Source organism: Heliconius melpomene, chromosome 13 (assembly GCF_056956725.1).
Source record: "Heliconius melpomene rosina isolate 202511_hmr_F chromosome 13, ASM5695672v1, whole genome shotgun sequence".
In the NCBI taxonomy this organism is placed as follows: domain Eukaryota; kingdom Metazoa; phylum Arthropoda; class Insecta; order Lepidoptera; family Nymphalidae; genus Heliconius; species Heliconius melpomene.
This window is the reverse complement of record NC_140401.1, coordinates 14086315-14099097: the sequence shown is the minus strand read 5'-3', so window position 1 is coordinate 14099097 and position 12783 is coordinate 14086315. Positions and strand designations below refer to the sequence as shown.

General features: G+C 29.9%; 1 protein-coding gene across 4 annotated transcripts in view; it reads left to right on the top strand.

The window, feature by feature from the left end:
* Positions 1-12783, top strand: part of lilli (AF4/FMR2 family member lilliputian) — a 201410-nt gene that overhangs the window by 89000 nt on the left and 99627 nt on the right. For 3 of the 4 annotated variants that reach the window (XM_085196632.1, XM_085196633.1, XM_085196631.1), the window contains exon 2: positions 124-370. The exons of the other annotated variant lie outside the window; for it this stretch is intronic. In XM_085196632.1, coding sequence (XP_085052758.1) covers positions 315-370 — 56 coding nt within the window. In that variant the 5' untranslated portion in view covers positions 124-314. The remainder of the gene's footprint in view (positions 1-123; positions 371-12783) is intronic. 4 annotated transcript variants of the gene reach the window in all.

The window sequence follows — 12783 nt, the reverse complement described above, 5'->3', positions numbered from 1 at the left end:
GAGATCAATATGAGTTTAATTCGTTTCCAGCGATAAAGCGAAGCACGACATGAATATTAACCGTTAACCGATTGGTTTACATCGATTTGGAGTGCCGCGTCTAATGGAAAATTTGTTTCACAGTAACCGTCTTGGATTTTGTCTCGGTTGATGAACGCGAACGTCGGACGTCCCGAGGAAGATGTTCGTACGTGGTGTCGGTTGAACGAGTGATAGCGTGAAGTGAAGTGCGCCAAGTTCATTGTTTTGTGATTGTGTACTGTAACCCATTCAAGATTTCGCTCAGTGGCAATAAGGTTAAGGGGATTGCTGGCATGCATATGTGCTATGAGAGACCTAGCGTGGCCACCGCCCTGAACGGGGGCGTCGGGTAAGATGTGCAACCTTTATTTTATTTTTATCTCTTTTACATATACTTAACATCTTTAGCGGCGTTGAGTTTCGCCTTGCAAATACACAATGTGTCGGGTAAATCACTCTCTAATCAATCCACAACAGAGTCATTCATTCATTAATAATAAATTTCAATACATAGTAAGTAAATATATTATAAATAAATATGTTTGTCATGCACTCACGTTATGTAATGTTTACCGTATAAGATTACATTTTCTTATTAAAGTACCTACATCCATAATATATGTATTACATGAGCCGAGTCCAATATAGCTATTTATTGTGTTTTTAATAATCTTTGTACAATGTAGGAGATGAGGAACAATAACTGCGTTTATATTTTATGGCACATAAACGCTAAACTCGACTTGGTGCGTTGTAATCGTGTAATAAAATAACGAAATCAATTACTGGCGAGCCCTTTCGGACGATCAAAGAGAGTTCTCCATTCTTTTTCTGTGCTTTTGCGTTGGACGTCACGTGTAACGGTTTTTGAGTGGTTATCAATATTGATGTAGTAAATCATTGATAGTGTTTTTACAGTAATTTATGATTTAGACAATTGGGGTATTTTATAACAAATATAAAGTTTTGTTTTCAGGGCACTTAAAACTTTGAAGTAAAATAGAGAGTAATCTGTGCCAATATATTCCATGTTTTTAAACGTAAATAAGGTTACATTCTATTTATATTAATCAAACAATAGTTTATCATTTATTATATTTTGGTGTTTTTGCCACTTTTTCGCTCAACACAATATACAATGAGAGCTCAAATCCGGTGCTAACACCAAACAATGTGAGTTTACATAATAATTTACTTAACAGCTATTAATGATTTAGTCGGCATAATGCATGACGCCGTTCCTTTGTCAACAATGTCGACTTGTATCTCAGTACAACGTTATTTTGATTCTTATCGCCTTTAAAATAAGATTTAGTTTACATTGTGCCTGGTTGTAGATTTAGAATGGCATTTTACTATTCTTTCACATTTCACAGAATATATTGATGTTAAAAGCATTAGTTCCTTGTATGTAATATGTCTAGTTTGGTAATAACTAAAATATAATTATAATTCATTTGTAAGTCAGTTCATTAATATATTTTTTGTTTTCAATGTTACATAATTTATTTGTCATACTATGGCAGTACTAGTTTAGTTAAATGTTATATTATGCGAACTAAATAACAATTATTTGTAAACATTCAATAACAATAACACAAATTGACGTAAATGTTAGCATTTAAAACGAGTGTTTACAGATTAAATCATAACTTTTTTATCTTCATAATTTCATCACTGACGGGGTAGTCAGATGGAACATCAAATAATATAATAATTATCATTAATGTTTACTATTATTAATAAACTAAGCAAAACTAACGATAGAAATTATTCGAATAACAAATAATATTTAACACCGTTTCAACCTATACCCAAAAAGGGCACAACCAATATATATTATCTCGTAGTCGTGTATGGACAACCTGAATGCCATATTAATATAACTTTTTATATCACATACATACCGTTAAAGAGACATTTTATTTCTTTATCTCCCAACATATTTGAGATAGCCGTTGTAATATTAGTAAGTAATACGTGCCGATAGTGGTTTTCTACGTGTTCGCTTAGATACTGGGTTAGGTATACCGTATACCCTCCACAGTCCAATCTCGTCACCGCAGTGTTGCCAGATACTGTGTAAATAGAACTTGGATCGTGACTTGGTCTGGTCGATGTTTGTTTCGGTTCTGGCTTCCTGTCGTACCTAAATGCTAGGGCTTCTAAGATGTCTTGGAATACCTAAGTATGTTGTGATGTTAGTGCTGTATATTTTTTTTTTCATATAGGTTTACATTGGATTACAGTTATTGGAAATATCGTGGAAATCTGGTTGTTAGTTTTTGTAATAAAACATAATAATGAATGTTTTGTTTTAGTAGAAATGTATTGTTCATATTTTTGTCTCAATCTGACATCTTATAATCGTTCCTTAGTTTATTTCTTAAACACAAAAGATTAAGTCAATTGATTTTGATACTACATTTATTTTTCAATATTGTATATGTAAATATTAAACAAAATAAATAATTTCTGAATTCAAAATCATATTCGACTTTACTTTTCAAATAAAACATTCGTGAGATTTCTCTTCAACAACATTAATATAAAAATAATGAAGTAATAGGTTTTTGTACGTGTTTTGGCTTTAGCGTGATCCAATAAGCCGAATTGGTAGCTCGAGTCAACCGTCTTGCCGCCGCGTCGTCACTCGATACTAGGTAAATAGTGTTCAGTTCGTGACGTCGTCGGTCGGGCGGGAATGGAGGTTAACTCTACTTGCCAGTTTGTATTTCCAACTTAATTTTGACCATGAATTTGAATTACGTATTTGTGTTTATTATACGTGTTTGAATTTTAATATCTTTTATTTGTAATATGCTGTTGATAGTAGGTATTTAATTGTTGCATTGTTTGAACGGGATATTGAAATATGTATATTAAAGTAATCCTTATTGAAATATTTAAACAAAATACATAGCGCTAAAGAAATACGTGTTTTCTATAGGTCATGATAGTGATAAGATAACTACCAATATAAAAAAACAATCTTTTTTTAAGTTTAAACATAACAGATTTATAAAAAAAACTTAAAGCTTGAGATGACTAAAATCATATACCTATCAAACGGTAAATTTGTATTGTTTTCCTTAACATTTTTTCTCTGTCAATACTTCCTCGTGAACGTATTTTATATACAAGAAACGTACAATAGCAACATTTAAGGAACAAACACACAAAAGCGATCATTTTAAGCCAAGATTTTACAATTTCGAGGAGCTTTAGTAATTGCGACCGTTATTCCTTTTATTTAAGTACGTTGCGAGTCATAGCATAGCCTTGTCAAAAGAAATGAAAATAAACCAAACTAACATTTTGTGCACCGTAAGTTGTATAAAGTATGAACATAAGACTAAATAAAATATGTAATAAGTTAAAAGCTTAAAGAGGCAGAGTTTTACATAAGAATGAATTTCAAACGTTTCATACTTTAAATGTTATTTGGTTCGTATTCATTCCTTGGTGTATTTTCTTGTAATATATACTTTTCTACTTAAAACCTGCTAAGTTGTTATTTAACTCGTAAGCTAATAGTACGTGGTTATCGGTTATGGAGATATTTTTCAATTAACAAACAGCTGGCATGCATAAAATATAAGTAAATTATATTTGCGCAAGTTGTGTGTTGTTTTCTTCTTGTAAGTTACATTGTTGCTATAAGAAATTATAAAGTAATTAGTTCTTGAAATGAATTAATAATTAGAATGTTTACTTTGTTGGGTACTGCTTCACTTCAATACCTACATCCGTAACCATCCGGTTATCCGCGAATTATCATATATTGCACGTTTAGTTAATCAACTAAAGGATCATCCGAAATATTATCTGAATTAAACTGTTACTGTTAATTACAAGTGCAAATTAGTTAAGAGTGTGGTGTGGATATAATAAAACTAAAACAAAAATGGTTATTATTAATCTTTATCTTAATATCCTACAGTGTTAAAACAAATAACTTATATAATATCTTCAAAGTTTTGTTCATTAAATAAATAACCTTTATCAATTTGCTAACAGAAATTTTATGCCCGAAATCTGATAACAGCATTTTAATTAATACCCTTAGTATCGATGTGCGTACATTAAATTTTAATGTAAATTAGAAGCTATTGAAAGATATTGCGTCCGCCCATACACGGCAATGACCAAACAAAACGTGCAATTTAACCAATTACGTCGCTAAACTGATTATAAAACGAGTGGAATTAATGCATCCGGGCAACCCAGGCGGGCATCGAACTTGCGATAATCACCTGTGTTCTCAGAGAGATAGAGCTTAGGCACTTCTCCAGTCTTAAGTACTAAAGCTGTCTCCGTGCGTAGTAAAAAAATCTCGCCAGCAGAACGGCGTTAGAATTGTTTACTGGGATCATAATTCAAAAAGATATTACTTTTGTTAGCGGTAGTATTCATTATGAGTTTATAGTAAAAATGTGAATATGATTAATTAGAATGAAACGAAATGTGTAACTTGTGTATTTAAATAAAGAGAAGTTGTAATGATATTATTATGAATGCAGATAAAAATATAAATGAAGTACTTTTATTAATATATAATAATGTTAGCGGTAGAATTCATTATGAGTTTATAGTAAAAATGTGAATATGATTAATTAGAATGAAACGAAATGTGTAAGTTGTGTATTTAAATAAAGAGAAGTTGTTATGATATTATTATGAATGCAGATAAAAATATAAATGAAGTACTTTTATTAATATATAATAATGTTAGCGGTAGAATTCATTATGAGTTTATAGTAAAAATGTGAATATGATTAATTAGAATGAAACGAAATGTGTAAGTTGTGTATTTAAATAAAGAGAAGTTGTTATGATGTTATTATGACTGAAGATAAAAATATAAATGAAGTACTTTTATTAATATATAATTTTAAAATAAATATTGTCAATATGATTTAGTAATATGACTTCAATTAAATATTTTGTGATAGTGATTGTACATTATATTGTTAAAACTATAGGAAGTTACTATGATATGTTATAAATGATGGCAGCACTGAAACTATCTTTATTGTGAATTATGAATATGAGATACATCCGGTAAGCTTAGTTTTGGAGGGAAATTGTAACCTATAAAAACACCCCAAAAACAGAAATGAGCACAGTCTTCCCGACGTTGTAATACTGCCAGCAAGCTCTAAGCAAACGTTATTAAGTGATAGTTTAAGTGCTAAGTGTTTAAATGTCAGTGCTAAGTAGAAAGTGTTTATAATAAAGCGATTTAAAGAGTGAAGGTTTATAATTGATCTACCCAGTGAGTAGAAGTCTCTTTCACTTCAGAAGCGGGTCGCAGGACTAAATAACGCCCATTAAAGACTGAAGGTTAGAAGTGTTATATATTGTATAATATTATGTTTTTTCCTATTGAATTTTGTTATTCACAAGTGACTATTGTTCTTTTTATTATTATTTTTACTTTTGTGGCTACTTTTATTAAGTAATTGTTTCTTATTAGGGTATTTGTTATATTCAAATTTATATGCTGGTTTGAATCACTATAATACTACATTTGTAAAAACTATAGGATTTGCTTATACTTAAAATGGGTAAATCTAAAACTTAAGCGAAGTTGTACCGTTACCTACTAGTAATAATCATATGCGAGCTTATTTACCCTCACAATAATTTTTCTGCTTTATGTAGTGTTTTAATCCTAAAAGTCATTATGGCCAAAATTGAACGGCAAGAAAGTGGTTCAAAGGATTACCCACATTGTTATTTTCTTGGGAAGAATGGACACAAACATTAAGATTAGCGTTTTTATTAAATGAAATTACGGTGATCTTTTAACGGATATGCTAATAATAATCTTTAGAAAATTATTATTATGAAATGATCTTAATTAAAATTAAGGATATTAAGGCGGTTAATACATGCCATAGATGATAAACTTATAAGAATGGGAGCGGAAACTTGCACATTTAGAAGAAACACAACACAACACAAGAACCTGAACAAGTGTTCAATTATTTAAGTACTTTATCTCAATGACTTTATACAGTATAACCGGTTGAAAAATATTGATAACAATACAAGTAACAGAGCTTCAAATTGTAGTAATATGGGGAAATTTTCAAGAATTAAGGTGTTTTAATTGTAATAACATTTTCATTATCAAATGCTATACCAGTATCAAATGTAAGTGCGGACGTAATTTTTTTAATAGTTGTTGTTTTCTATTTAAAAGTACCTACCTTAATTGGACATACTTTCTGTAAAAATGTATATAATGATTTACAAAACAAATAATTTTTTTATACTCGTTGAAGTCCCTAATATTAATTGTGGCCAGTGACAGATTTAAATTTCATACGGTAAAATATCGAATTATTGAACCGCGAAGCACTAAACCTGTAGACGTTGTTGTTAATGGTTACTGTGGTTGTTAGTGTTAGGTAAAAGTGATCACTGATTACTCTGCATTTCGTAGAGCCATGAGTAAACGGGACTTATTACCTACAAGTGCCCGGTGGTATATTATGCAAGAATGTCGTCTTATTGTTGAACACCGTGATAGCCGAGCGGATGATGCATGTTGATGCTTTATCACGAAGTTCTATTTCAGAAGAGAAGTGTAGTTAAATTAGAGATATATTCCTAGCGGACTCGGACGCGGTTTCGCCTGCTTGAACTATACGAATATTTATTAATATATTTATGAAATTATTTTCAGTTATCGATAGAAATAGTAAGAAAATATAAGTAATCAAGAGAATAAATGGAGACATATTTGTATATTATATTATATTATAATATTCTCTTTGTCCTACAAAATAAACACAGTCATAGTAAAAATAGTGACAGTAACGAGAAATAAAGATAAGCTTGTTACGCCAAGTTTTCGCCTCCAAAAAAATTAATAAATCTTTTATTTGTCTGAGTAGGTATACATGTATATAATAAAATTGCTCAGTGTATTCTAAGTTTGCCACTACCCAAATTTTAAGTAATTGTAATAAAAAAGTCTAAGCTTATTACATTGTACAAGAATATTTAGAGGATAAGCATGTATGGAATTAATGTTTAATGAATGTCAGGCAGGATGTCAGCTAATGTTATACAGTAAACTATAATCTCCATTTAGATAAAATGCAAAAAGTGATTATTATATTTATTTTCGTAAAGGATGAATATCAAAATATAAAAATATACATTAACAAAAAAAAACAACTTTAAAGTAAATTAATTAAAATAGTCATTTTTGCTCAACCTTCAGAGAAAAACATTTACCATCGCGGAGTTTTAAAAAAAAAAAAACATGTAAAGAACAATATTTTTGTTAAACATTGTTTGTATGCATCTCATAACGTTGAGTCAGCACTCGCCATATATGCGTTAAGCAAAATCATTTTGGGTGACGTTTTCTTAAAAACAAACAAGCGCTTAGCAAAAGTCGCGTCGCGACGGTTGTTATTAACATGGAGGAATAACTTACATGTCAAATTATAAAATATTTTAATATATTAGTATATATGTGTAATGTAATGTAGCCTATAGCACTTTGAAGAATGCTTTCGCAGCTTTCATACAAAAACAAAGTAAATCGGACCAGTAGATCCAGAGATCTTAGCGTTCAAACAAACAAAAAATATTACAGAAGGTTATAAAAATGATTTAGAAAAGAATGGTAAATTATATAGAATTATAAACAAAAATGAACCCAGAGATTTAGTTCGTGTGGACGAGGTTGTCCGATCAGAACCAGGTCAAAGTAGGAAGGTTGTGCCTAAATGTAATGTAGACCTTTCTTTCGTGCGACTAGGGTACATAGGGTGATCGCCATTAAAAGAAGGGATTCTTCTTACAAAGGGATAATATATAAGTGGATAAATTCCACCCTTGGTTAGTTTTTAATAACGATGTAATATTTAGTGATTCGGATAATAATAAAATTCATAGGTGTATAAAATGGTGCTTTTTTCTAATTCAAACTTGATATTGTATTTATGATATCGAAATGTTTATCAGATATTTTATTAGTTGTCAAATTACATATTTTTAATGATTTATTGAAAGTAAATATAATATAATATTACATTAGGTTCTATACAGTGATGTTGAAATGTACTTGTATGAAATATTCTTTTAGTGATTTATAAAAATAGAGAAAATAATAATGTTTTTCTAATTCATTTAAAATATTATACTTGATGTTGTACTTAGGATATTGAAATGTTCATCAGATATTGTTTTTAGTGATCAAATTTACATATTTTTAATGATTTATTGAAAGTAAATATAATATAATATTACATTAGGTTCTATACAGTGATGTTGAAATGTATAAACATGTTTTTAATTAATTGTGCTCTTTTGAAATATACGTTTAGTGATTTATAAAAATAGAGAAAATAATAATGTTTTTCTAATTCATTTAAAATATTATACTTGATGTTGTACTTATGATATGGAAATGTTCATCAGATATTGTTTTTAGTGATCAAATTTACATATTTTTAATGATTTATTGAAAGTAAATATAATATAATATTACATTACGTTCTATACAGTGATGTTGAAATGTATAAACATGTTTTTGATTAATTGTACTCTTTTGAAATATACTTTTAGTGATTTATAAAAATAGAGAAAATAATAATGTTTTTCTAATTCATTTAAAATATTATACTTGATGTTGTACTTATGATATGGAAATGTTCATCAGATATTGTTTTTAGTGATCAAATTTACATATTTTTAATGATTTATTGAAAGTAAATATAATATAATATTACATTAGGTTCTATACAGTGATGTTGAAATGTATAAACATGTTTTTGATTAATTGTACTCGTATAAAATATACTTTTAGTGATTTATAAAAATAGAGAAAATAATAATGTTTTTCTAATTCATTTAAAATATTATACTTGATGCTGTACTGATGATATGGAAATGTTCATCAGATATTGTTTTAGTGATCAAAGTTACATATTTTTAATGATTTATTGAAAGTAAATATAATATAATATTGCATTAGGTTCTATACAGTGATGTTAAAATGTATAAACATGCATTTGACTAATTGTACTCGTATGAAATATACTTTTAGTGATGTATAAAAATAGAGAAAATAATAATGTATTATGGTGTTAATGTTATATTTATGTAGTGTAATATGAATGTAATGTGTCAAGTGAATTTTGTACAGTCAATTGTATTGAATAGTGAGTAAAAAGCGAGTCGTTTGCAGAAGTTGCACTCGATATAAGTAAATAGTGAGTCGTTTGCAGAGTTGCATTCGATATAAGTGAATAAGAGAGTCGTGTGCAGAGTTGCACTCGATATAAGTGAATAGTGAGTCGTTTGCAGAGTTGCATCCGATATAAGTGAATAGTGAGTCGTTTGCAGGGTTGCATTCGATATAAGTGAATAAGAGAGTCGTGTGCAGAGTTGCACTCGATATAAGTGAATAGTGAGTCGTTTGCAGAGTTGCATTCGATATAAGTGAATAGTGAGTCGTTTGCAGGGTTGCATTCGATAAGTGAGTCGTTTGCAGAGTTGCATTCGATATAAGTGAATAAGAGAGTCGTGTGCAAAGTTGCACTCGATATAAGTGAATAATGAGTCTTTTTCAGGGTTACATTCGATGGTCAGTGCCGGCCGAGTGGGTCGGTTGCAGTGATCTGCAATCGATATTAGTGCGTTGATTGCAAAGCATGCAATCGGCGTACATTCATCAAAACCAGGGAAAAGTGAAAGCCTTGCAGAAGGCTTCAAGTCGGTGAACAATCAGTGTTAGTGAAGAGTCAGTGTTAGTAGAGTCAGTGTTAGTGAAGAGTCAGTGTTAGTAAAGAGTCAGTGTAGTAGGTACGTATGGCGGTTAAAAATAGTAATGATAAAGTGATAAAAATAGTAAAAGTGATGAAAATTAGTGATTTGACTATAAAACTTAAAAACTCTAGTGTTTATATTATTTTATGTTTAAATTATATATTATGTATTAATTATTAGTTTTGTTTAATCGCTACTAAACGCGAGGGCGCGTTTATGTCAGGATTGGCCGAATGTTAGCGGTAGTATTCATTATGAGTTTATAGTAAAAATGTGAATATGATTAATTAGAATGAAACGAAATGTGTAACTTGTGTATTTAAATAAAGAGAAGTTGTAATGATATTATTATGAATGCAGATAAAAATATAAATGAAGTACTTTTATTAATATATAATAATGTTAGCGGTAGAATTCATTATGAGTTTATAGTAAAAATGTGAATATGATTAATTAGAATGAAACGAAATGTGTAAGTTGTGTATTTAAATAAAGAGAAGTTGTTATGATATTATTATGAATGCAGATAAAAATATAAATGAAGTACTTTTATTAATATATAATAATGTTAGCGGTAGAATTCATTATGAGTTTATAGTAAAAATGTGAATATGATTAATTAGAATGAAACGAAATGTGTAAGTTGTGTATTTAAATAAAGAGAAGTTGTTATGATGTTATTATGACTGAAGATAAAAATATAAATGAAGTACTTTTATTAATATATAATTTTAAAATAAATATTGTCAATATGATTTAGTAATATGACTTCAATTAAATATTTTGTGATAGTGATTGTACATTATATTGTTAAAACTATAGGAAGTTACTATGATATGTTATAAATGATGGCAGCACTGAAACTATCTTTATTGTGAATTATGAATATGAGATACATCCGGTAAGCTTAGTTTTGGAGGGAAATTGTAACCTATAAAAACACCCCAAAAACAGAAATGAGCACAGTCTTCCCGACGTTGTAATACTGCCAGCAAGCTCTAAGCAAACGTTATTAAGTGATAGTTTAAGTGCTAAGTGTTTAAATGTCAGTGCTAAGTAGAAAGTGTTTATAATAAAGCGATTTAAAGAGTGAAGGTTTATAATTGATCTACCCAGTGAGTAGAAGTCTCTTTCACTTTACACAGTAAATTCCATAATTACTCTTCGTTCTGGTCTTAGAAAATATTTGTTTAATGAATACTATTTATTAAAATGTTTTACGGATGGAGATGAAAGAACCCTTATTGTTATTTATTTACTTTGAGTGGTAGTAATTGTTAAATTTTTAAATAACCATTTCCTTAATAAACGATGGTAAAACAATATTTAGTTCAGTCAAAATAGACAAAGGACGCGCGGTTTGTTTGGCCACTGAAATCTTTGTTTTTCAATGACTGGATTGATGGAGTGACTTATAAGAAATTTCTCTCCGCATTCTCTCATTATATAAAAGCTACGACGAACTTAATCTTAAACAAAACATTGTTTCATAAATGTCTCATTTTTGGCACATTTTCAGGAAATAAAGCATTCAAAATAGCGCCTCGACAACAAATTGTCGGTCACTTAGTTAATTGAATAAGATAATTACAGCGGCTCCTCGAACGGTTGCTGGTTGATAAATGAATGTTACAGATGAGCAGACGGTGCGCTAATTAAACAAGCGGCGGGGTTAAAACACGAACTCTGGAGTTGTGCGGTGTTGTTTAATACCTCTAACCGTCCTCCAGCCCGTTTCTGCCCTTTTTTCTATTTCGAGATGCGATGCATTATCTTTATTAGGTGCTTATTATTCCTCGCGCAGCCACATTTACGTCCTACACTTTAATTGTATTTCATAGTTCATACCGTTATACATCACGATTGTGTGTTGATCTCGATATTGTGCCGGCGTTATATAATATTTTTTATTTGTATTTTATTGTTATTCTAGCGATCCGCTCGCGGCTACTAAAAAGTAAAATTTCAGCCAAATCAATAAAATATTATTTTATTGTTATTTTTAACTGATTGAAATAAAAAAAGAACAAAATGTTACGGGAAGCTTGCCGAGATATAATAATGAAAACTGCAATTAAATCTGTTAATTAGCGTTAACAAGCAAGCGTACAGACAAACAGACGAAAAATTTTATTAATCATTGCTTTTGGTTCCATTACGTTATTAAATGCCACCAATAACATTTTTTTATATATCTTCTATGTACAGACACCGATCCGTTACAATTTTATTATAAGTTATAATTTGACTTGTAAACAAATCCTCCAGATCTGTAGAGATTTTATTAAATTCCAATTAAGTTATTTAAATGTATTTGCTCCTTTGGATGACAGTTATTTGTTTAAAGCTACTGGAGGCTCGGCACGGACGTTGACCCGCGGTGTTCCCTCGCATCGACGTTGTCACTCGTTACGTTACTGGATTTTTATTCCATTCTCGTTCTAAATCTGTAACTATGCTATACTGTTGATTTTTGTTGTATATTTGTAAAAGAAAAAACTTATTGAAATGAGTTCCATATTGTTTAAGGATTATTCGATTTAGAGATGCAACGATACAAAGTTTTTTGTTTTATTTGTACGCGCCCGAGGTGGTCCCATACAAATTTATTTGTGATGTGATCACCGCTCGAATGTATGCCACGAAATTCTTTAACAATAAACACAAACGATCAACAAAAAAGTTTATTTCGCTTCCATTTCAAATTATTGGACATTTTCAATTGGTTTATGCAATAAGTGTAAATACTTTTAATTCGCAAAATTAGCTACTTCACATGCCTATATTGTGTTATCTAGTGACATTGGGTTCATTATCGGAACGATAAAATTAATGTCCTCGGTAAAATAGGAGTCAACGGCCGTTCAGCTGCCAATGGTTCGTCGTGTTCGTAAATTATGCTTTATCGACTGATAAAAAGTAACTACGTATTCTTTTAAATTTATATTTTGCTCAGAACGGTCT